The 26686-nt window shown below is 43.1% G+C and overlaps 1 protein-coding gene across 1 annotated transcript in view; it reads right to left on the bottom strand.

The window, feature by feature from the left end:
* Positions 1 to 26686, bottom strand: part of AKAP12 (A-kinase anchoring protein 12) — a 228060-nt gene that overhangs the window by 42806 nt on the left and 158568 nt on the right. Inside the window, exon 3 of the mRNA XM_073627778.1 lies at positions 11924 to 12047. Coding sequence (XP_073483879.1) covers positions 11924 to 12047 — 124 coding nt within the window. The remainder of the gene's footprint in view (positions 1 to 11923; positions 12048 to 26686) is intronic.

Below are 26686 nucleotides of genomic sequence, written 5' to 3' on the forward strand. Positions count from 1 at the left end.
GGCTGTGTTTTGAGTTATTTTGAGGGGACAGCAAATTTACACCGTTATACAAGCTGTACACTCACTACTTTACATTGTACAAAGTGTCTTTTCTTCAGTGTTGTCACATGAAAAGATATAATAAAATATTTAGAAAAATGTGAGGGGTGTACTCACTTTTGTGAGATACTGTATAATTTGGCCAATAAGCTCTGCAGAAACACCGACCCTGTATACAACCAGTGTGGTCAGAGGCTTTATTCACATGCAACTGCACATATGGGTACAAATCTGACAGCTGCTACTGTTCACACAGAGTACCACTTCTGCACCCCTTCCCATGTGCCCATGTACAGTAAATGTAAGCCAATATGCTTTCATTTGAAGGGTGTGTAAACCCTAACAATGAACTTCTCTAACGTGGTCTGTTTTCGTTTGCTACATATACCATTGAAAACATGTTGTTCTATCTGTTCAATAAGTGCAAAAAATGCATGTTGATCCTGCCAGAAACCTTTTCAGCTAATGCCTTTCTTGTACATATTAGGCTGGGTTCACACTGGTCCGACAAACGCTCCGACATTGGGAGCTCATGTCGCATGACGTGTGAAATTTAATGTTTCCCTATGGGAGCCGTCCTAACTGGTCCGACACAAGTCGTTCCGACTTTAGAAATGCTCCCTGTACTACTTTGGTCCGACTTTGATCCTACTTCAGTCTATTGACTATCATTGAAGTCGGATCAAAGTCGGATTGCCGTCTTGCATGATCCGACTTTGGCACGCGACTTGTGCTCAGATGTTCTTGAGGGGGAACTCCGCGCCAAATTTTAAATAAAAAACCGGCATGGGTTCCCCCTCCAAGAGCATACCAGGCCCTTGGGTCTGGTATGGACCTTGAGGGGAACCCCCTGCGCCGATAAAAACGGCGTGGGGGTCCCCCCCAATCCATACCAGACCCTTATCCGAGCACGCAGCCCGGCCGGACAGGAATGGGGGTGGGGACGAGCGAGCGCCCCCCCCCTCCTGAGCCGTACCAGGCCGCATGCCCTCAACATGGGGGGTTGGTGCTTTGGGGGAGGGGGCGCGCTGCGGCCCCCCACCCCAAAGCACCTTGTCCCCATGTCGATGAGGACAAGGGCCTCTTCCCGACAACCCTGGCCGTTGGTTGTCGGGGTCTGCGGGCGGGGGGCTTATCGGAATCCGGGAGCCCCCTTTAATAAGGGAGCCCCCAGATCCCGGCCCCCCACCCTATGTGAATGAGTATGGGGTACAGCGTACCCCTACCCATTCACCTAGGAAAAAAGTGTCAATTTAAAAAAAAAACACTACACAGATTTTTAAAGCATTTTATTAGACAGCTCCGGGGGTCTTCTTCCGACTTCGGGGGTCTCTCCGGTTCTTCTCCACGCTCTCCGGATCTTCTGCCGGGCTCCTCCGCTCTCTTCTGCTCTTTTGCCGCTCTTTTGCTAAAGCGGAGGAGCCCGGTCTTCGGTCTTCAATCTTCTGCCTTCTGCCCTCTTCTCCTGATGTTGACACGACGCTCTCTGGGGCTAGAATGCTCTCTGTGCGCTCTGCTCTGACTTATATAGGCGGTGACCCCGCCCCCTTATGCCGTCACAGTCCCTGGGCATGCTGGGACTGTGACGTTTTAGGGGGCGTGGTCATCACCCGATGACCACGCCCCCTAAAACGTCACAGTCCCAGCATGCCCAGGGACTGTGACGGCATAAGGGGGCGGGGTCACCGCCTATATAAGTCAGAGCAGAGCGCACAGAGAGCATTCTAGCCCCAGAGAGCGTCGTGTCAACATCAGGAGAAGAGGGCAGAAGGCAGAAGGCAGAAGATTGAAGACCGAAGACCGGGCTCCTCCGCTTTAGCAAAAGAGCGGCAAAAGAGCAGAAGAGAGCGGAGGAGCCCGGCAGAAGATCCGGAGAGCGTGGAGAAGAACCGGAGAGACCCCCGAAGTCGGAAGAAGACCCCCGGAGCTGTCTAATAAAATGCTTTAAAAATCTGTGTAGTGTTTTTTTTTTAAATTGACACTTTTTTCCTAGGTGAATGGGTAGGGGTACGCTGTACCCCATACTCATTCACATAGGGTGGGGGGCCGGGATCTGGGGGCTCCCTTATTAAAGGGGGCTCCCGGATTCCGATAAGCCCCCCGCCCGCAGACCCCGACAACCAACGGCCAGGGTTGTCGGGAAGAGGCCCTTGTCCTCATCGACATGGGGACAAGGTGCTTTGGGGTGGGGGGGCCGCAGCGCGCCCCCCTCCCCCAAGGCACCACCCCCCATGTTGAGGGCATGCGGCCTGGTACGGTTCAGGAGGGGGGGGGCGCTCGCTCGTCCCCACCCCCATTCCTGTCCGGCCGGGCTGCGTGCTCGGATAAGGGTCTGGTATGGATTGGGGGCGACCCCCCACGCCGTTTTTTCGGCGTAGGGGGTTCCCCTCAAGGTCCATACCAGACCCAAGGGCCTGGTATGCCTCTGGAGGGGGAACCCATGCCGGTTTTTCATTTAAAATTTGGCGCGGAGTTCCCCCCTAAAGATTCATACCAAACACAGTGCCGGCATTGGCGGGGATCCAAGTCGGATCCCCGTTCATTGAAAGTCGGACACATGCCGGCTTCATGTCGCAGGGCAAAGTCGGATCCAAAGTAGGACGGCTGTCGTGTCGCACCAGTGTGAACCCAGCCTTAAGGGGCATTTATGAGCATCAAGCATTTCAGCATTAATACATTTTATTGGCCAGAATATTGGGATGCATTAGCACTCAAATGCTCCTCTCCTGAATGCACATTTGGCTTGTGAACACACCTATGGCAGCTTGTGAACACTTCTCTTCTAATACGCCTTTAAATGCTTATGTGTGCATGGACACATAGGGGTTGATTTACTAATAGACTTTGCACTTTGCAAAGTGCAGTTGCACTCTGCAAAGGCAGTTGCTCCAGAGCTTAGTACATGAGGTAAAGCTTCACTTTGCTAAGAATACCCAATCGCCTGCAAGGAAAAAAAAACAGCAATTTTGCTTGCACATGATTGGATGTTGGAAGTCAGCAGAGCTTTTGCTCATTTACTAAGCTCTGGAGCAACTGCTCTTGCAGAGTGAAACTGCACTTTGCAAAGTGCACAGTGTATTTGCCTTTAGTAAATCAACCCTGTAGGCTTACTTAGAGGTTTTTTTACAGGCTGAAAATGCATGTAAAAGCATTTTGAAAGCCCAGCAAGCATTATTTACATTGTGCTTGGCTATCTCTGAGGACATCATAACCCCCACCCCCCGTGCACTTTATGTTATGGAGAAGAGAAGGAGCTGTTGGTAGTCCTGTCCTAGGGTGACAAGGCTGCTTCTAAATATACACAGTAACAGTGAGTGTTGTCATCATTGGACAGAAAATGTGTTACTAGCAGGTGAAAACACAGGCAAAAAATCCTAAAAAAAAAAAAAAAATAAAGAAAAAGAAAACAAATGCAGCCAAAACATCTAAGCACCAGTAAGCTGCAATATATTGTTTTTTTTTCTCTACTCATTCTATTAGTATCCACTAGGTTTTTACTGTTATGTAGAGTGCATGCATTAACCCCCCAAAATACATGAAATTACCTACTATTACACATCTTTTTTTATTTATCTTGAACAGGGAAGGTCAACCGAAAACAGGACGGAGTGCTCTACAAAAAAATGCAGTTAACAGCTAGCCAGTCTCCCTGTTGAATGACGCCAGTGCTGAGTTACACAGTAAGTAAGGGGTTAAACAGGTGACTTCCACCGAGAGGCATGAAGTGTAAGAAATATCCGGTTTTAACTCAAGGTCTGCTCAAAACAATAATTGTGTGTTCTATCTCAACTTTCTCCATCCTGTCCCCTTTCTCTTTTTATGAGCATGTTGAGTAGTGTGATTCATCACTGATGGAGCAAAATTTGATCATCCTGCAATTATTTCCTGCTATTCATTCACAAACAACTTCCTATAAATACGGTCAAAACCAAACACAACCCTGACAGCTCGCAGGTCACCGGAGTTTTTTTTATTTTTGTAATAGCAGCCATACACTGAGGTCATGTATCACACGTTTCAAGCGTTTCTCTGCATATTTAGCAGGTTTGAGGTTTTAAGGCAAGGCAGATGATAATGTTTGTAAATACCTGGTTTACTCCATGATGCCTATTTAAGATTTTAAATCAGTGTTTTTCAACCAGGATGCTAGTTGGACTGCCTTGGGGTGCCAGGAGCAGAATTGGGAAGCTCCGTGATGGGAAGACAGTGTGATTGGAGGGCACTGTGATAGGGGGGGGGGGGGGGTGATGTGATGAGAGGACTCTAGGATGGGGGACCCTGCCAAGAGAGGACTCTAATGTGAAGGGAGGCTTCTGATGTTAATTCTATTAAGGTAGTTGTGTGCAGCATTCCAGGCTTAGGTTTCCTGGTAATAAGCAACATTTTTATTTTTTATATTTTAGACTGGGGTCCCCTTGAAAGCATATACTCTCCCATATATTCTCCCATCTCTGCAACCCTGGCAACCTCACCAACACCCCCTTTCCTCTATCTGATCACAACCTCATTACTTTCACTGTATCCTTGCCTCCAACCACCCATCCCTCCAAGCAGCAAACAATTACTTGTAGAAACCTTCGCCACTTTAACCCTTCTCTTCTCTATTCTGCTACTGACCACCTATATGACATAATCTCTCCCCTGTCCTGTCCTGACGTGGCCACTTCTGTCTACAACAGTTCACTCTCATCATCACTAGATGCACTTGCTCCTCTAACCACACGCAGAATTAGGCCCCGACCGTTACAACCCTGGCAAACTGACAACACTAGAAATGTCAAGAGACATTGCCGTGCTCTTGAACGACTGTGGCGTAAAACCAAATGCCTGCAAGACTTCACCCTATATAAATCTGCCCTTCTAAAATACAATTCATGCCTCCATGCTGCCAAACAAGCCTACTTTGTCTCTCTTATTAATTCCTTGTCATCCAGTCCCCGTCGGCTCTTCTCAACCTTTAACTCTCTGCTTCGTCCACCACCCCCTCTACCCACTAACTCACTCACTGCCCAAGAGATTGCCAATCACTTCAAAGACAAGATCGATGCAATTCGTGAGGACATCTCCACTGTGCGTACGTCTTCCCCACCCATCATACCTTGCCCAGCAGCACATTCAACACTCTCCTCTTTTGAATTGGCTACTACGGAAGAGGTTACAAAAATTTTCTCGGATGCCCACCTAACCAATTGTCCCTTGGATCCTGTTCCCTCACAACTACTACGGTCACCCTCTTCTTCTATCCTATGCTCCCTCACCCACATCTTCAATCTCTCCCTTTCTAGTGGCATTTTCCCCTCCCCTCTAAAACATGCACAGATCACTCCCATTCTTAAAAAACCCTCACTGGACCCTACCGACCTGAACAACTTAAGACCCATCTCATTACTCCCATTCACCTCTAAACTTCTAGAACGCTTAGTCTACAACCGTCTTAGCTCCTACCTCAATGAAAATAACCTTCTTGACCCCTTACAGTCTGGCTTTCGCTCGCAGCACTCCACGGAAACTACCTTACTAAAACTCACTAACGATTTACTAACTGCTAAAACCAACAGCCAGTACTCCATACTCCTACTACTTGACCTCTCTGCGGCCTTTGATACTGTTGACCACCCGCTCCTTCTCAATAAACTACATTCCCTTGGCCTCCGAGATTCTGCTCTATCCTGGTTCTCTGGCTATTTATCACAGCGCTCCTTCAGTGTCACCTACAACTCTGTCTCCTCCTCTCCATTGCCCCTTTCTGTGGGGGTCCCCCAAGGCTCGGTTCTTGGACCCCTTCTCTTCTCTATCTACACCTCCTCCCTTGGTCACTTAATAACTGCCCACGGCTTCCAATACCATTTATACGCTGATGACACCCAAATCTATCTGTCTACTCCTCACCTCACTCCTTCAGTCTCCTCTCGCATTACTAAGTTACTAACTGACATATCAGCATGGATGTCGCACCACTTCCTTAAACTAAATCTCTCTAAAACTGAGCTATTAATATTCCCCCCCGCCCGTGCCCCCCTCCATGACTTTTCCATCAAAATCAACAATGCAACCATCAGTCCCTCCCCTCACGCCAGGGTACTAGGTGTAATCCTAGACTCTGACTTGTCATTTCAGCCTCAAATCCAATCGCTGTCAAAAGTTTGTAGAATTCACCTCCGTAACATCTCTAAAATTCGCCCTTTTTTAACAAATGAAACCACCAAGCTCCTCATTCACTCCCTTGTTATCTCTCACCTTGACTATTGCAACTCCCTTCTCATTGGCTTACCGCTCCATAGGCTATCCCCTCTTCAGTCTATCATGAATGCTGCTGCCAGACTTATCCACCTTACCAACCGCTCAGTGTCTGCCAACCCTCTACTTCAATCCCTACACTGGCTCCCAATCACCCAGCGAATTAAATTCAAAATTCTAACCATAACATACAAAGCCATTCACAACTCTGCCCCAAGCTACATCACTAATCTTGTCTCCAAATATCGCCCAAATCGACCTCTCCGCTCTTCTCAAGACTTCCTGCTTTCAAGCTCTCTCATCTCCTCCTCCCATGCTCGTCTCCAGGATTTCTCCAGAGCCTCTCCCATCCTCTGGAACTCGCTACCTCCATCTATCCGGCTATCCCCTACTCTTGCTACCTTCAGGCAATCCCTGAAAACTCATCTCTTCAGGAAAGCCTATAATGTCTCCAACTAATCTCCTACCACTTCCACCAGCTCATTCCCCACAGTTACAACCTTTTGTACCACCTGCCCCACCCTATTAGATTGTAAGCTCTTCTGAGCAGGGCCCTCTTAATCCTATTGTATTGTATTATAACTGTATTGTCTCCCTTTTATATTGTAAAGCGCTGCGTAAACTGTTGGCGCTATATAAATCCGGAATAATAATAATAATAATAATATACACATTGGGTGCTTGGTATATGATCCTAATTCATACTTATCGCTTCCTGATGCCTGGGGTCTAATATATTATATTTGAGAACTTTATAGATACACCACAACCCTCATTCTCTGTGAAGGCAGCGGCAAAGCAGGAAGTGTAAGCATGATGCAAATTCGCTTATGAATTGTATCTGTCAACTGTGCAAGCCTGTAGAATAGACAGACAACATGGCTACCAAGCAGACTGGAATATTTTCTATTGTTTATAGTGGATTCTGTATTAAATATAAAGGCAAAAAACAATGACAGGTAATGCATGAAGGTGACAGGTAATGCATGAAGGTGACTGTAACCTCCAGCACAGAGGTTTCTCATTCTCTAGTGCTCCTTAATACTCATCAGGTCTAGGGTCCACTCTAAAGATTAAAACTGTACTTCTATGTGCCAATAAATGCTGTCCCGCAGAAGATATCCAGGGGTTCCACAGTTTTTGCAGAGCATACCTTTGGCATATTTGTTTGTGTTTTCAGAACAAGTACTGTATATTCTAGTCTAATGCCATATTACATTACATTTGTACTATTAAGAATTTAATATGACATTAAGATGGTGGATTAGGAGGTCAAAGGCATTTCACAGTGTCTTTGTCCGTTTTGCTCACAGCAATCAATTTCTATATATTGAAGAGCTGCGAGTAAAGTGTGAATCACTGAGCCATGACTAATATTTTGTTCTGCCTTGAAATATTGTACACCCAATTTACTTTATCATGATTCTTCTATTATTATTATTATACAGGATTTACAATACTCCCTTTAGGGAGGAGCCAGGTGTCGTCACTTCCGGTCACGGCCGAGACCGTAAGCATTCTGCTGTGAGCTGTTATCACGGAACTTTAATTGTAAGTTACTACTGTGTGTTTTAAATAAAATCTTTATGGAAATATTACACAATGGAGCCATCCCTTTGTATTGCATGTCCTCACAGCACTTACCAAGCCTGAAGTCACCTTCAAAAATTCGCCAGTGGTATGACAATCTTTGGAAGTCGATCAATTGCTGGAAATCATCTGTCCCCATACTGAAGGCTTGACTTGACCCGTAGGGGTCTCTTTTAGAGGTGAGAGGCTGTGGGAATCGTGTGGCGCACCACGAATTGTATGATTGATTTGAGGAATCTGCTACCGATCAAATTCTGCTTTTTTGCACATGCACTTCCTGTGTTTTTTTTTGTTTGTTTTTTTGGGGTTTTTTTTTGCATGAACTGCTTTATGGAGATTTGCTCCCTCCACACTGGAGCCTAATTACACTTATTGGACTACGCACTTTATCTATATGCACTTTTGGATTTATGTAGAATTTTCATATGCACTTTATGAGATTATTGGATTTAATTAGATTTTTTAATTGTTTACACTTTTTATGATATATTTTATGCTGTATTGAGTAGTTGTCACGAGATACACTTTCACTATTATTGGCCACAACAGTGGCATGAGCGGCTTATTTTGCTATATTTTTATTTTTACACTTATAGTTAGCACCATATACTTCTTATATCCATTTACCTTTTCTGTTTGTGAACACTTTTATATGTTGGCGGCTTCTCATATCCTTTAATTTATTTATTTAGTTTATTTTGGTTTTGCGCTTTAGTTCCCCCTTTTTTCTCTGGTACAAAAGGTTGTAATTGTGGGGAATAAACTGATGGAAGTGGTAAAAGATTATTTGGAGGTGTGATAGTCTTTCCTGAAGTTTTCAGGGATCGCCTGAAGGCAGCCAGAGTAGGAGATAGCCGGACAGATTGAGGTAGAGTGTTCCAGAGGAGGAGAGGGGCTCTGGAGAAGTCCTAGAGACGAGCATTGGAGTAGGAGACAAGGGAGCTTGAGAGCAGGGGTCTTGAGAGAAGCGGAGAAGATGGTTTGGGTGATATTTGGAGACAAGATTGGTGATGTAGCTGGGGGCAGAGTTGTAGATGGCTTTGTAAGTTGTAGTTAGTATTTTGAATTTAATTCGCTGGGCAATCAGAAGCTAGTGTAAGGACTGGCAAAAATGTGTGGTAGACACTGAGTGGTTGGTAAGGTAGATGAATCTGGTAGCAGCATTCATGATAGACTGAAGAGGGGATAGCCTATGGAGAGGTAGGCCTATGAGGAGAGAGTTGCAATAGTCAAGGTGAGAGATGACAAGATGTTATGGAGGTGAAGTCTACAAGCTTTTGACAAGGATTGGATATGGGCTAAAATGACACGTCAGAGTCTAGGATTTCACCTAGTACCCTGGTGTAAGGGCAGGGATTGATGGTTGCAATATTGATTTTGATGGAAAAGTCATGGAGTGGGGCACGGGCAGGAGGGAAAAATATCAACTCAGTTTTAGAGAGATTTAGTTTAAGGAGGTGGTGCCACCTCCATGGTGATATGTCAGTTAGTAAGTTAGTAATGTGAGAGGAGACTAAATGAGTGAGGTGAAGAGTAGACAGATAGATTTGGGTGTCATTAGCGTAGAGATGGTGTTGGAAGCAGTGGGAGGTCATCAAGTGACCAAGAGTTGTAGGTAACACTGAAGGAGCGCTGTAATAGGTAGGAGGAGAACAATGATAGAGCAGAATCTTAGATTATGATCAGATTCTGCAAGAGTTTAATCTGCACCACTGGTAGGACCTGTACATACACATGGCTCTGCAGTTGGTGTTTCCAGAAAGAAGTGGTGTTATAGTGAATCATTTTTAGATGCAAAAACATTGTCAGCCAAAGTCATCTGTTGATAACAGGCACCACTAAATGCCTGCAGATTCTACTTATGTTGTAGCCATGTTGTAAATTGATGTTATTGGAAATTACCTTTCCTTTTCAATCTGCAGCTGCCATGATTTTCTTTAAAACACCAATGCAATATGTCAAACTCGAGGCTCCTAGAAATGTAATTTCCTGCTTGTGTGATAGGCTCACTGATTTTTCCATGTTAAATAATTCTAAAGGGATACAGACCCAGCAGCTTTACTTATTAGAACACTAAGAATACACCAGCTGGTTATAATGAACCAGAACCGCCTATTCAGATTCAGTCACCTTGGTGAACTACTAATTGTAGCATGTGATAGTTAGACCTTAGGCTCCACTTTCTAAAAAGCCAGAGCATACAGGGGATTTTTTTTTGGATTACCAGGCAGGGATAGAATTCCATAAATGTAGCAAACAGGACCTATAGGTACCAGATGGTGCCTCCAGTCAACCAGTAGGGTAGTTTCTTATATGTTATGTCAAGATAGGTACTTGTGTTTGGGTTTTGAGTGTACCTTTAAAAAGACCCTGCTGCCAGACCATTAATTGCACCACAATGTTCCCATAAGAATAGATGTACATTTCATGTATTTTAAACATGGTATTTACCTACAAAAGCCTCCCTTGTGCAAACATCTGAGGCTTCATGTATACTAGCAGCTCCCAAACTTGAATTTAGGAGCTTTGGCAATTTTTTTTGCCAAAGCTCCTACACTCAACTCCATAAAAGCAGATAGGCTTTTAGCTGCCACGGTTAAGAGAACTTCAACCTCCCTCTCCTGAAGGCAGAAATAACGCATTCAGAATAGGAACGTTTTGAGCACCGCACGTGGGAAAATGCTAAACGTGTTTTGCATTCTCCCATGGCCACAGAAAACGTAGGCAGGATTTACATGAAGCATAAAAGCCCTGAGACTAATGCTGGGCACAGCAAAATTCAGAGCTTTCATTCATTATTATTATTATTTCAGATACTTATATAGCGCCGTCAATTTGCGGACTTTTCGGCATCAAAGGTCCGACGGTCTTTCCGATGGACTTTCAACTGACTTTTGAGGGACTTCCGACGGACTTTTGAACTAATGGACTTGCCTACACACGATCACACCAAAGTCTGATGGATTTGTACGTGATGACGTACGACCGGACTAAAATAAGGAAGTTGATAGCCAATAGCCACCCTAAAGTCGGTTTTAGTCCGTCGGACTAGCATACAGACGAGCGGATTTTTCGACCGGACTCAAGTCCGTCGGAAAGATTTGAAACATGTTCCAAATCTAAAGTCCGTACGATTTTCGACTAAAAAAGTCCGCTGCAGGTCCGATGAAGCCCACATACGGTCGGATTGTCTGACGGATTTGTCCCGTCGGACCAGTCCGGTTGAAAAGTTCGCCCGTGTGTACACGGCATAACTCACATTCATACATACTAGGGACAATTTAGACAGGATCCAATTAACCTACCAGCATGTCTTTGGCGTGTGGGAAGAAACCTGGAGGGAACCTGGAGGGAACCCACGCGGGCACAGGGAGAACATGCAAACTCCAGGCAGGTAGTGTCGTGATTGGGATTCATGTTACATTTTACAGTGTTCACCTTCACTCCTACACCAGCAGCTCTATAAAGAGTTATAAAGAGAGATTTGCTGTGTCAGCACAGAAAGCAATTAGACACTCCTAGAATAGGAAAGGGCTATGCCCTGCAAGGAGGAGAGGGCTGTGACAAAGTAAGTTTTAAACACTTTCTGTTTTTTTTCAATCCCTCAATCATACACAAGTGCTTGCAAGGATTTTGGCAAGCATGTCTGCAGATTCGCAGCTTCTGTTATTTAGATAGCCTGTCTACTATAATCACAGTTCCAGAGCTGTAAAAAGTATGGTGTTGCATCTCCAGCCCCTGTTTGGAACCTTGGCCAGTATATCATCCTGAAGCCTCTTAATAAAAGAGATGCCTGAAATGGTACCTCAAGCTCTGTGAATAGTTCTGAGAAAAAAAAACATGGACCAACCAAGATATACCAGCCATGTACTGTACTGTTACCATGGAAGGGAGCAACACTTGATTTTTTTTTGTTTTAGAAACTCACACCTGGCAGCAAATAGAAATGCAAAGTTAATGTTCAGTTACATTAAATTGCAAAATGGGTTATGTAGCAATGGTATATATTTTTCCTTTAAACACACGGTGAAATAATTACAGCAAGTCACGTACATACCCTCTTTTGCTACCTCTTCCTCCTGAAATCCATTTATATCCTCAGCCTGTATGATCACTTCAACGGTCTCTTCTCCATCAGATGTACCATTAAGTATTGCAATTTTTCCATTCTTATGTAGAAGCTGCAAACAGAAAAAAGCACGTTGTAACACTTATTCGTGAAGTCCAAAAGCCCTATTTAAAATTTCAGTTACTTCTGTGTCAAGAACTATTGCATCTTGTTGGGTGTGATGGTATGCTAGTTGGTTACAGGTCTCATAATTTATAGCAAAAGGTTTAATTTTTTACTCCAGCAGTAGATCTTTGGACTTAGACTGGTGGAGATGTCAGCTCTTTTCCGTGAGCCCCCACTTCTGGAGAAAATAAATAGGCAGACTTATATGACAATAGTAACCGACACAATAACTTTGAGCCCAATGAGCCCAATTTGAGAACCAGCAGGTGTTTTAAAGGGCCAGGAAACAAATGCTTCCAGTAACAACATTAGCAAAAGCATAGTGAGGCACAATCTCAATGGATCAATGACAACTCTAAAATGGATTTCAAAACACCTACTTATAAGCCAATCAATATCTATGGATTAATATGTAAATTAATATGTAAATGTATTACTCTGGACACATTGGTGCCAAGATGCTGTATCTAAACATCTGTAAACATTAAAAGGCTATTTTTTGCTACACAATCCTGTACACAAGTGGGTATATGCCTATATATATATATATATATATATATATATATATATATATATATATATATATATATTACAGTTGTGCTCATAAGTTTACATACCCTGGCAGAATGATTTCTTGGCCATTTTTCAGAATGATATCATATGAATGATAACAAGAAACACAGAGGTTTTGGGCATGTGTGAGCTACAAAGTTGAATGTAGTCTGTTATCAAAAAATACTGAAATACTGCATTCATCAGCCAGGAAGCTGCACATGGGACGTACTTGGACATTCCAACATGACAATGATCCAAAACACAAGGCCAAGCCGGCCTGTCATTGGCTACAGCAGAATAAAGTGAAGGTTCTGGAGTGGCCATCTCAGTCTCTTGACCTCAATATCATTGAGCCACTCTGGGGAGATCTCAAACGTACAGTTCATGCAAGACAGCCCAAGAATTTACAGGAACTGGAGGCTTTTTGCCAAGAGGAATGGGCCATTCGAGAAGATAAAGAGCCTTATCCACAAATACCACAAAAGACTTCAAACTGTCATTGATGTTAAAGGGGGCAATACACAGTATTAACCACTTGCCGACCGCCTCACGCAGATATACTGCGGCAGAATGGCACGGGCAGGCAAAATCACGTACCTGGTACGTGATCTGCCTCCCACGGTCGGGGGGTCCGATTGGACCCCCCCCGGTGCCAGAGGCGGCCGGCATTTGTTTCTGGGCGATCAGAGGTGAGGGGGAGGCCATCCATTCGTGGCCACCCCCTCGCGATCACTCCCGGCGAATGAAATCCTTCCTCTGCCTCTGTAATGTAAACAGAGGCAGAGAAAGTGATGTCATCTCTCCTTGAGCCGGTCTTTTTCGTTGCGGCGCCGAGGAGAGAAGACATCAATGTGAGTTTGCACAACACTACACGTACAGTAGAACACGCAGGCACACTTTTCACCCCCCAGTCACCCCCCGATCACCCCCCGATCACCCCCCTGTACCTCCTGTCACAGTGACACCAATAGCAGATTTTTTTTTGCATTGGTGTCAGTTTGTGACAGTTATAAGTGTTAGGGCAGTTAGGGTTAGCCCCCTTTAGGTCTGGGGTACCCCCTTTAGGTCTAGGGTACCCCCCTAACCCCCCCTAATAAAGGTTAACCCCTTGATCACCCCCTGTCGCCAGTGTCCCTAAGCGATCGTTTTTCTGATCGCTGTATTAGTGACACAGGTGACGCTAGTTAGGGAGGTAAGTATATAGGTTCGCCGTCAGCGTTTTATAGCGACAGGGACCCCCATGTACTACCTACTAAAGGTTTTAACCCCCTGATTGCCCGCTAGTTAACCCTTTCACCAGTGATCACCGTAAAAGTGTTACGGGTGAAGCTGGTTAGTTAGTTTGTTTTTTATAGTTTATTATAGTTTTAGGGCACCCGCCATTTATTACCTTGTAAAGGTTTAACCCCCTTATTGCCCGGCGGTGATATAAGTTACGTTTTTAGGGTCAGATAAGGTCTGCGTTGCCCCAGGCAGCGTCAGTTTAGCGCCAGTACTGCTAACACCCACGCACGCAGCATACACCTCCCTTAGTGCTATAGTATCTGAACGGCTCGATATCTGATCCGATCAGATCTATACTAGCGTCCCCAGCAGTTTAGGGTTCCCAAAAATGCAGTGTTAGCGGGATCAGCCCAGATACCTGCTAGCACCTGCGTTTTGCCCCTCGGCCCAGCCCTGCCCAGCCCACCCAAGTGCAGTATCGATCGATCACTGACACTTACAAAACACTAAGCACACATAACTGCAGCGTTCGCAGAGTCAGGCCTGATCCCTGCGATCTCTAACAGTTTTTTGGTAGCATTTTGAATCAGTAGCTAACAGTCAGGAGCTTTTTTGCCTGTGAGTCTCACTAGTGTACCCCTAAATTTAGAGCCAAAAATGGCAAATCGAAGGTACACTAGTGAAGAGGCCTACACGTTTCTGAGCATGACAGATAGTGAAGAGGATGTCACTCATCTGTCAGATTCAGGCTCAGAATACGATCCTGTAGACGACAGTGGCTCCATGACAGATAGCTCTGACAACGGAGTTGTGGTCCCTGCCAAGGTCAGGCATACCAGACCCCGATCTTCTTCTTCTGTCTTTGAAGTGCAAGAACCGCAGGGCTCTCGTATGGAGCAGAGCAGTACTAGCGCCGCTATTCCTTCTGGTGAACTGGCAAGCAGCAGCGGCCTAGTACACCCTGGTCGTACATCCAGCACTGCAGTATCACGTGGTGACGTGGCGAGTCCCATAAGTGCAGTTCAAGCTGGTGAGGTGGCAAGCACAAGTAGTGTCCCGCTGCCACCAAGAAGACGAACACAGGCCCGTCGTGCCCATAGTGCCCTTCCTGCTGCATTCGCCAATCCGAATTGGGTACCCACCACTTCTGCAGCACCCGTACTTCCCCCATTCACTGGCCAACCCGGAATTCAGGTGGAAACAGTTGATTTTACGCCACTGGATTTTTATTCGCTGTTTTTCATCGAAGATCTCTATAGATCTATTGTGGACCAAAGCAATTTATACGCTGGTCAACACATCGCCACTATTCCCCAGTCCTCCCTTGCCAGAGATTGGAGACCAATTACGGTTTCCGAATTTAAGATCTTTCTGGGCCTTTCCCTCAACATGGGCATAAATAAAAAGAGTGAGTTGCGGTCATATTGGTCCACTGACTCAATTTACCATATGCCCGTGTTCTCTGCTTCCATGGCCAGGGCACGATACGAGCAGATTTTGTGGTTCATGCACTTCAACAACAATGAACTCTGTCGTCCTCGTGGAGACCCTGAATACGATCGGCTCTACAAAATTCGGCCCCTCGTAAACCACTTCAACCAACATTTTGCAGACTTGTTTACTCCCCATCAAGTTGTCTGCGTTGATGAGTCCCTGATTAAGTTTTCTGGCCACTTGTCATTCAAACAGTACCTTCCCAGCAAGCGTGCCAGATACGGGGTCAAGATGTATAAGCTCTGTGACAGGGCCACAGGCTAAACATGTAGTTTTATGGTTTACAAGGGCAAAGATAGTCACGTAGAGCCGACAAACTGCCCTGACTACATAGGAAGTGCTGGCAAGATAGTGTGGGACTTGGTGTCACCCTTATTCGGAAAGGGGTACCACTTGTACGTGGACAATTATTACACAAGCGTGACACTTTTTAGTCACCTTTTTGATCATCAGATTGGAGCATGCGGCACCGTGCAACCTAATCGCCGGGGCTTTCCCCAGCGGCCTGTAGATTCCCGTCTTAGGCTGGGGGAGAGAGCCTGCTTGCAGTGTAATAATTTGCTCGCTATGAAGTGGAGGGACAATAAGAATGTTTTCGTTCTTACCTCCCTTCATGCAGACACGACAGTCCAAATTACTACGGCGACTGGTGTTGTGGAGAAACCCCTCTGTGTCCACGAATATAACCAAAATATGGGAGGGGTGGACCTCAACGACCAGTTGTTGGCGCCGTACCTAGTTGCCCGTAAGGCCAGACTCTGGTACAAAAAAGTGTATGTTTATTTATTTCAATTGGCTTTGCTGAATGCTTATGTGCTATACAGAGCTTCACGATGGACTGGATCCTTCCTTAAATTCCAGGAAGAGATCGTCAGAGCCCTTCTGTTTCCAGACGGTGCTCCACCTCACCTTCCCCAACCAAATGCAGTAGGCCGGCTGCATGAGAGGCATTTTCTTTATGTCCTCCCGAGTACCCCTACCCAACGAGCCCCCCAAAAAAGATGTCATGTCTGCAGCAAGCGCGGATTTAGGCGTAACACCCGGTATTATTGTCCCTTCTGTCCTGACAATCCTGGTCTTTGCATTGGTGAATGTTTTGAACGCTACCATACACTAGTTGAGTATTAGCGTAGGGTAGAGTACTGCACAGACTAGGACACACTTTCACAGGGTCTCCCAAGATGCCATCGCATTTTGAGAGACCCAAACCTGGTACCAGTTACAAAAGTTAAAGTTACAAAAAAAGTTAAAAAAAAACAAAAAAACAAAAAAAAGTAAAAAAAACCACAAAAAAATATAAAATAATAAAAACCAAAAATAGTTGTCGTTTTATTGTTCTCTCTCTCTAGTCTCTCTCTATTTTTCTGCTCTTTTTTACTGTATTCTATTCTGCAATGTTTTATTGTTGTTATGTTTTTATCATGTTTGGTAACCATTTTTTTGTTTTCAGGTACGCCATTCAGCTGCAGAGCGGATTTATTTATCTTGACAGCAACAGCGTTTGCTCCCACGATACATAAAGCCGTGACTCCAGTACTGTCGGAGGTGATTTCACCACCACAGTTACATACTTCAGCATATATGCCGAAGCGTGGGGGCAGCAGTGGGTAGAGGAGCGATTTGCTCCTGCCTTTTGCGGGAGGATGCCCCCATGCTTCGGCATATATATATTTTAGGCACAGGTTGCGTTTAAATGTTTTATTTTTTACTATTTTTTTTGTATTTGCTTTGCAGGTATGGTAAGTCTTACTGTTATACTGTAACGTTACTTTGTTTTATTGTTAACCATCATTTGCTTAGCAGGTACGCCATTCAGCTGCAGAGCGGATTCATTTATCTTGACAGCAACAGCATTTGCTCCCACGATACATAAAGCCATGACTCCAGCGCTGTCGGAGGTGATTTCACCACCACAGTTGCATACTTCAGCATATATGCCGAAGCGTGGGGGCAGCAGTGGGTGGAGGAGCGATTTGCTCCTGCCTTTTGCGGGAAGATGCCCCCATGCTTCGGCATATATAAACGGTGCATGTATGCCCATCATTAGAAGTGGGTGGATGAAGGGAGGTATTCTAATGGTGGGCATACCCACCGATCAATATCTTTTTTTCGTTCAGCCCACAGGCTGCATGAAAAAAAAGTTTACAATATATGCCCAACAAGGACCAGCAACATATACTGGTATGTTGCTGGACTTTGAGTGGTTATACCAGAATGATGCCTGCAGGTTTAGGTATCATCTTGGTATCATTCCTTTCAGCCAGCGGTCGGCTTTCATGTAAAAGCAATCCTAGCGGCTAATTAGCCTCTAGACTGCTTTTACAAGCAGTGGGAGGGAATGCCCCCCCCCACCATCTTCCATGTTTTTCTCTGGCTCTCCTGTCCCAACAGGGAACCTGAGAATGCAGCCGGTGATTGGGCCAGCTGACCAAAGAGCTGATCAGAGACCAGAATGGCTCCAATCATCTCTATGGCCTAAGAAACTGGAAGCTACGAGCATTTCATGACTTAGATTTCGCCGGATGTAAACAGCGCCATTGGGAAATTGGGAAAGCATTTTATCACACTGATCTTGGTGTGGTCAGATGCTTTGAGGGCAGAGGAGAGATCTAGGTTCTAATAGACCCCAATTTTTTCAAAAAAGAGTACCTGTCACTACATATTGCTGTCATAGGGGATATTTACATTTCCTGAGATAACAATAAAAATGATTAAAAAATTAAAAAAATGAACAGAACAGTTTAAAAATAAGATAAAAAAGCAAAAAAAAATAAAGAAAAAAAAAAAAAAAAAGCTCTCCTGTCCCCCCCCCCCTGCTCTCACGCAAAGGCGAACGCAAGCGTCTGTCTGGCGTCAAATGTAAACAGCAATTGCACCATGCATGTGAGGTATCACCGCGAAGGTCAGATTGAGGGCAGTAATTTTAGCAGTAGACCTCCTCTGTAAATCTAAAGTGGTAACCTGTAAAGGCTTTTAAAGGCTTTTTAAAATGTATTTAGTTTGTCGCCACTGCACGTTTGTGCGCAATTTTAAAGCATGTCATGTTTGGTATCCATGTACTCGGCCTAAGATCATCTTTTTTATTTCATCAAACATTTGGGCAATATAGTGTGTTTTAGTGCATTAAAATTTAAAAAAGTGTGTTTTTTCCCAAAAAAATGCGTTTGAAAAATCGCTGCGCAAATACTGTGTGAAAAAAAAAGAAACACCCACCATTTTAATCTGTAGGGCATTTGCTTTAAAATAATATATAATGTTTGGGGGTTCAAAGTAATTTTCTTGCAAAAAAAAAAAATTTTTTCATGTAAACAAAAAGTGTCAGAAAGGGCTTTGTTTTCAAGTGGTTAGAAGAGTGGGTGATGTGTGACATAAGCTTCTAAATGTTGTGCATAAAATGCCAGGACAGTTCAACCCCCCCAAATGACCCTATTTTGGAAAGTAGACACCCCAAGCTATTTGCTGAGAGGTATAGTGAGTATTTTGCAGACCTCACTTTTTTTCACAAAGTTTTGAAAATTGAAAAAAGAAAAAAAAAAATTTCTTGTCTTTCTTCATTTTCAAAAACAAATGAGACCTGCATAATACTCACTATACCTCTCAGCAAATAGCTTGAGGTGTCCACTTTCCAAAATGGGGTCATTTGGGGGGGTTTGTGCTATCTTGGCATTTTATGGCCTTCGAAACTGTGATAGGTAGTGAGGAGTGAATCAAAAATTTACGCCCTTAGAAATCCTGAAGGCGGTGATTGGTTTTCGGGGCCCCGTATGAAGCTAGGCTCCCAAAAAGTCCCACACATGTGGTATCCCCGTACTCAGGAGAAGCAGCTAAATGTATTTTGGGGTGCAATTCCACATATGCCCATGGCCTGTGTGAGCAATATATCATTTAGTGACAACTTTTTGTAATTTTTTTTTTTTTGTCATTATTCAATCACTTGGGACAAAAAAAATGAATTTTCGATGGGCTCAACATGCATCTCAGCAATTTCCTTGGGGTGTCTACTTTCCAAAATGGGGTCATTTGGGGGGGTTGTACTGCCCTGCCATTTTAGCACCTCAAGAAATGAGATAGGCAGTCATAAACTAAAAGCTGTGTAAATTCCAGAAAATGTACCCTAGTTTGTAGACGCTATAACTTTTGCGCAAACCAATAAATATACGCTTATTGACATTTTTTTTTACCAAAGACATGTGGCTGAATACATTTTGGCCTAAATGTTGACTAAAATTGAGTTTATTGGATTTTTTTATAACAAAAAGTAGAAAGTATCATTTTTTTTCAAAATTTTCGGTCTTTTTCCGTTTATAGCGCAAAAAATAAAAACGGCAGAGGTGATCAAATACCATCAAAAGCGAGCTCTATTTGTGGGAAGAAAAGGACTCAAATTTTGTTTGGGTACAGCATTGCATGACCGCGCAATTAGCAGTTAAAGCGACGCAGTGCCAAATTGTACAAAGTGCTCTGATCAGGAAGGGGGTAAATCCTTCCGGGGCTGAAGTGGTTAAGACCTGGGGTATGTAAACTTTTGATCAGGGTCATTTGGGTAGTTTCTGTTGTCATTATAAATTAAAAAGAGTAAGCACAGTTGATTGATAATAAATGGCTTCAGCCAAACACTAACCATGAGTGAAAGAAAAGTTTTTGTGTTATCATTCATATTCTCTGAAAAATGGCCAAGAAATCATAAATTCTGCCAGGATATGTAAACTTATGAGCACAACTGTATATATATATATATATATATATATATATATATATATATATATATATATACACACTATATTACCATACCAAAAGTATTGGGACACCTGCCTTTACATGCACACAAACTTTAATGGCATCCCAGTCTTAGTCCGTAGGGTTCATCATTGAGTTGGCTCACCCTTTGCAGCTATAACAGCTTCAACTCTTCTGTGAAGGCTGTCCACAAGGTTTAGGAGTGTGTCTATGGAAATGTTTGACCATTCTTCCAGAAGCGCATTTCTGAGGTCAGGCACTGATGTGGACGAGAAGGCCTAGCTCGCAGTCTTTGTTCTAAATCATCCCAAAGGTTTTCTATTGGGTTGAGATCAGGACTCTGTGCAGGCCAGTCAAGTTCTTCCACTCCATGCTCGCTCATCCATGTCTTTATGGACCTTGCTTTGTGCACTGATATGTATTCATGTTGGAACAGGAAGGGCCATCCCCAAACTGTTCCTACAAAGTTGGGAGCATGAAATTGACCAAAATATTTTGGTATGCTAACACCTTAAGTGTTCCCTTCACTGAAACTAAGACCCCTTTCACACTGGGGGCGTTTTGCAGGCACTATATCGTTAAAAATAGCGCCTGCAAATCGCCCTAAAACAGCTGTTCCATACACTCCAGTGTGAAAGCCCTCGGGCTTTCACACTGTAGTGGTGCGCTGGCAGGGCATCAGAAAAAGTCCTGCCAGCAGCTTCCTTGGAGTGGTGAAGGAGCGGTGAACTCACCGCTCCTCCACCGCTCCTCCACCGCTGCTCCCCATTGAAATCAATGGGGCAGCGCTGCGATACTGCCGGCAAAACGCCGCTCTGGCGGCGTTTTGTGGGTGGATTTAACCCCTTTTCGGCCGCTAGCGGGGGATTAAAACTGCTCTGCTAGAGGGCGAATAGCGCTGCTAAAACGACGGTACCACTGACACCCGGGGCGGCTCGGTGTGAAAGGGGTCTTAAGGGCCAAGCCCAACCTCTGAAAAACAACCCCACACCATAACCCCCCTCCACCAAATAATTTGGAGTAAGCAAGAGTTATAACTCCTGTCAGTTTTTTTCTTTTTTTGTCATCGGTGTCCCATTGGGGAGATAGCAGTATTTAAACATCAAGTTTAAAACAGGACTTAATCAAATGCCTTTTTTTTCAGTTTTAGATAGCATGCACCAAGTCTACATTTCCCAATGTCTAAATTTATGGCAGTGTGTGCCCCTATTGGAGATATTTTCCGTCATTTCTTTCCTCAATGATAGGACAACAATCAAGTGAAAATTTCCCCGACAGGGGGCGCAGAAATAAAAACCAGACAGAGGTTGTAACACTTCTATACAAACAGTTTAGTAGCAATTCCACTTTGAAGCAGAAGTAGAACATTTAAGATTAAGACCCTTGTGGCTGCTTTGTCTTCATGCAGAATGTCTTGTTCCCAGATCCATATACCCCTATACCAATATAACTGGATATTCTTACTTTCTCTGACAATCAATATAGGCCCCATGTACATGAATGGTGAGAGGCTGTAAATATGCTGGGCATCATAGGTGTGTGCAGCCGACTGCATTACGGCGTACACCCCGAAGCTCAAACACACATGTCTTTCTCTGCAGCCACATCTGCAGGCGTCAGTGATCAAATTGGTCTGTGCTGAGTGGCTTCCTACTTATTGACAAACCGAAGCATAGTAAACTTAGTTTACTATGCTTCAGTTATGAATGAATGGACACAGTGAGCGAGTGTGTTCAAAATCAGAATCAGTTCCACTAGAAACCTAACAGTAAGCTAAAGAAGTGAATGCTGCCACTGCAGCTGATATAAGCCATGCATTGATAACAGGGAAAAGGTTAAAGTCATTGTAAAGGCACAAGTTTTTTGTACCTTCATGTATTCTATGCATGAAGGTAAAAAAAAAAACTTTTGTGTGCAGCAGCCCCCCAGCCCCCCTAATACTTACCTGAGCCCCCTCTCGATCCAGCGATGTCCATAAAAGCCTTGCCTCTCTGGGGACTCACACGCCTGATTACCTTTTGGCAATGGCTCCTGCTGCTGTCAATCACAGCCAGTGAGCCAATCAGGATATGGAGGGGATGGGGCCAAGCCAAGGCTCCATGTGTGAATGGACATACAGAGCAGCAGGTCAGCTCAGGTGCCTCATAGTTAGGAAGGGGCCAGGAGTGCCAACGTGGGTACCAAGAAGAGGGAGGATCCGGGCTGCTCTGTGCAAAACCACTGCAACAGAGCAGGTAAATATGACATGTTTATTATTTTTTCTTAATAAAAAAACAAGACTTTAATATCAATTTAAACTCAAACATTAATCAAATGAATTCTATTTTAGATGACTAAAATACGACTGAAACTACAACAATTGAGATGACTAAAATATGACTAAAACTAAAACAATTGAGATGACTAAAATATGACTAAAACAATTGAGATGACTAAAATATGACTGAAACTAAAACAATTGAGATGACTAAAATACGACTAAAACTAAAACAATTGAGATGACTAAAATATGACTAAAACAATTGAGATGACTAAAATACGACTAAAACTAAAATGGCATTTTAGTCAAAAGACTAAAATGGGGACTAAAACTAAAATGCCATTTTAGTCAAAAGGCTAAGACTAAAACTAAATTGAAATTTGACTTCAAAATTAACACTGGTCTGTAGTGCATGCTCATACCTCAATACCATTAATAATAACATATTTGATTTTTCACTCCAGCAGTATATAATGAGTTTGGAAATTGTAGAGAAATGTTTAACTAATCAAATTACAAATACAAATCAATTACACCCATTAGATTTTAGACAACTAAAATGAGCTTTAGTCGACTAAAATGTACTGGAGATTTATTCGACTAAATACGACTAAAACAATTGCAGAAGACTTAAATGGGACTAAAACTAAAATGTCATTTTAGTCTTAAGACTAAAACTTAATCAAAATTTGCTGCCAAAATGAACACTGATGCAGGTACAACCTTAAGTAGATTAATTACTTATCATCTTAATTAGCCCCAAAACTTGTGTTATTTCAATGTATTTATTTACAAGGGATAAAGTGGTAACCCTATGAAATGTATGCAAAACAAACAGCTATTCTACTGGCTTGCATTGCAAAATGTTGTGCTTTGCTTGTAATTAACCTTTACTTTACTACATTTCTTTTTAATCACAATAGTTTGGCGTGATCTGTATATGATCAGTAATCCGAGCAGACAGTGACATCAGCTAGGCTAAACACACAGTGCATGAACAAGCTGATTAACAGCTCAATAAAGGCTTTATATCTGGGCTGTCCCTTTCCACCTGCACAATACCTCTGTGCAGTAACCTGATCTTTAATGGAATGATCCGAATTCAGACCTTCCTACCTTATCATGTTTCTGATAGAGGCACAGAGGCATAGATTATTAAACTAACATAGTCATCACATGTGTATATTGTTCAGATTTATGTTTAAACATATTGTTATTGCATGTGCCTTTTCTTGCATATTATTCTTTTATTGTATGTTGTTATTACAACCCATTGTGAGAATAGCTTCATTTCCATTGTTAAAACATAGTGGCTGCAATATAGACTTATGCCCTGTACACACGGTCGGACATTGATGGATTTTTTCCGACGGATGTTGGCTCAAACTTGTCTTGCATACACACTGTCACACAAAGTTGTCGGAACATCCGATCGTTCTGAATGCGGTGACGTAAAACACGTAAGTCGGGACTATAAACCGGGCAGTATCCAATAGCTTTCGTCTCTTAATTTATTCTGAGCATGCGTGGCACTTTGTGTGTCGGATTTGTGTACACACGATCGGAATTTCCGACAACAGATTTTGTTGTCGGAAAATTTTATAGCAAGCTCTCAAACTTTGTGTGTCGGAAATTCCGATGGAAAATGTGTGATGGAGCCTGCACACGGTCGGAAGGTCCTATCACACATTTTCTGTTGGAAAATCCGACCGTGTGCACAGGGCATTAGTTGTTCTATGGGCCTTACAATGCTGAGGATTCTATTATTATATATTTTTTACAAGAGAGGATCACCCGTTTGTCTGCAACTATTTCTATATTTTTCAAGTACTGACACTAAAAGTTGGTTTAAAAAAATATATTCAACTATGTATGCTTAACTTAACCACTATTGCTCTCATACTCCCCCAAATCTCCTGTACTAATGATCAGATTATCGTACGATCGCTTCGAATGCGGTATTTTTCGTATGATTTTCTGATCATGTGTACGGGCCTTAAGTCCCGGTTCATATTTGTTCATGGTGCGAGATCGCATGTGACTCACACCACACTGCAGTGCAAATCACATGCGATGTCCGTGCGATGCGATTTCAGCCATAGAGATAGATCGCATTCGGACCAAACTCGCACAGGACCCTCTTTTTGGTCCGCACAAGAATCAGATCGCATTGGTTGTGTTCAAACCCATGCAATCCTATTCATATCCCAACTGTCAGTTTGCAGTGAAATATGCGAGCTGAAATGGGGGTGTCATTAACATTGTATGGACACTCCCAGCAGTTCGCATATGGCAGTGTGAACTGCCGTGCGAGTCGGGTGCGATGCGGGAACCCGCAGTGGATTTGCAGGGTTCCTGCATTGCACAAGTGTGAACCAAGCCTTAGGGAGGCATTCTTCCCATTTATCTCCACCAATGTAAGAGGCATTTTCCCAATGAATCTAATGCATTAGTCTTATTTGGGGTTCCCTGATACCTGAAAATTATTACAAGGGTTCAGTCACAATTGGAGTATGATTTTAATGTGAAAAAGTCCTCAACTGAAACAATCTGTTAAGATTCCAGAATGGTAACTATTCCAAAAACTATTCAGATATAAAAAATGTTGCCCTATTTATTATGATTCTCTTATGTGATGAATTTAATTTGTTTAAATGACTAGGTTTCCCAAGTCTATTCTTAAAGAGGAACTGCAGCCTGCTCACATAATTTGTAATAAAAACATCTTTGCCATTCTGAAGCTTTCCTCCAACCACTTTGCATATTATTTTATATATACTGTGATTCTGTACTTGCCAAATATGCTGCAGAATTCTCCCTCCATTGATTCTGGCTGCAACCATTTTAACTGTGGGCATCTGAAGCTGCTGCCTGTTCACTTCCTGGATTTACACAGACACACGCCTCCAGCTCTGCAGCTCTCATTGGTCCTCTTATGACTCATCCCTCCTCCCTTCCTGGAAAACTCTCATGAGAGTGAAAGAGAGAGAGCTGTACACGATTTCATACACCTAGGCTTTTTACCAGACAAGAAAGAGGAAGTGGGCTGTATAAGTTATCTACTGGCAGAAAAAAAAATGTTTTACTATCCAAAGTTAAAACAAAAAGGGCAAAAGATTTAATAGATGGAAAGTTGAAAACATTACTTAAGGTCCACTTTAAATAAGCAGAAGAAGCTTTAAATCAAGGTTTAATATTTCAGTTATATTTTTTTTTAAAAAGAAAAAGGGTTGTTTCAGGAAAATCTGTCAAAATCAAGGAAAGTCCTCTCTTAGACAGTTGTCCCCATTGGAAGATCACCCGCCTATCCTTATGCCGATATCAACTCATAATTTTGAATTGTACCTCGCTTTCACACATATAAGGGGTGAATCTCTCTATACTGGATGCAAACAACCTAACTGACATCCTTGCTCTTCACTACTGTAGCCAGAAACTATATAAAAATATTTTAGCTAACAATACCCTGATACACTTTAAAGCTACTGGAAGTTTTAAATTGACAACAAAGGCAGTTATCTATAGATTTTTTTACATTTCCTTTAAAACTTCCTTCCTTTGCTAAAATATTTAACTGTGTGTTTACATTACAAATAGTACAAATAAAGAAGAATGGTTTAGCTCGAGAGCTGAACTTGTGCCTTTGATGATGTGCCTTTGATGATGAAGATGAAGATGAAGATGCATTTTTGACACATTTCACCATTCATCAGACATCTACAATTCGGAAAATGGTCATGAAAATGTGCATCTTCTTATGCCCTTGGGTAACTGCAGGTAAAAAAAAGCTTGTCAATTATTTCCTAAATAAGTTGTAATTTGCGATAAGGAGTGCCTCAAACAGGTGGAGCCACTCATTTGATTGATTTGTTTGTGATTGCTTGTACATAGATCGATCACAAATAGCTATGTGTATGGCTATTCTAGATCAGGTCCTGATCCTTTATGGAAAATAATTTATTACTATACAGGATTTATATAGCGCCGACAGTTTATGCTGCGCTTTACAACATAAGGGCAGACAGTACAATTACAATACAATATAACACAGTAGGAATCAGAGAGCCCTGCTCGTTAGAAGAATAAAGATTTTTATAGTGCCACATGTATGCCACTGTCAGTTTTTTTTTTTTTTTTTTATGCAACAGTTTTTCAGGCTGAGTTCACACTTTCCTGTTGCAGTAATGCAGCGCCATAGTAATGCATGCAGTAATGCACTGTTGTGACATTTATTTTGAAAGTACTCCCAACACACTAAAACAATGTACCTGTGTTGCACTGTGTCCAAACATGCAGTAGTGCACTACTAAAAATGG

This window comes from Aquarana catesbeiana, linkage group LG04, assembly GCF_042186555.1.
Source record: "Aquarana catesbeiana isolate 2022-GZ linkage group LG04, ASM4218655v1, whole genome shotgun sequence".
NCBI lineage: Eukaryota > Metazoa > Chordata > Amphibia > Anura > Ranidae > Aquarana > Aquarana catesbeiana.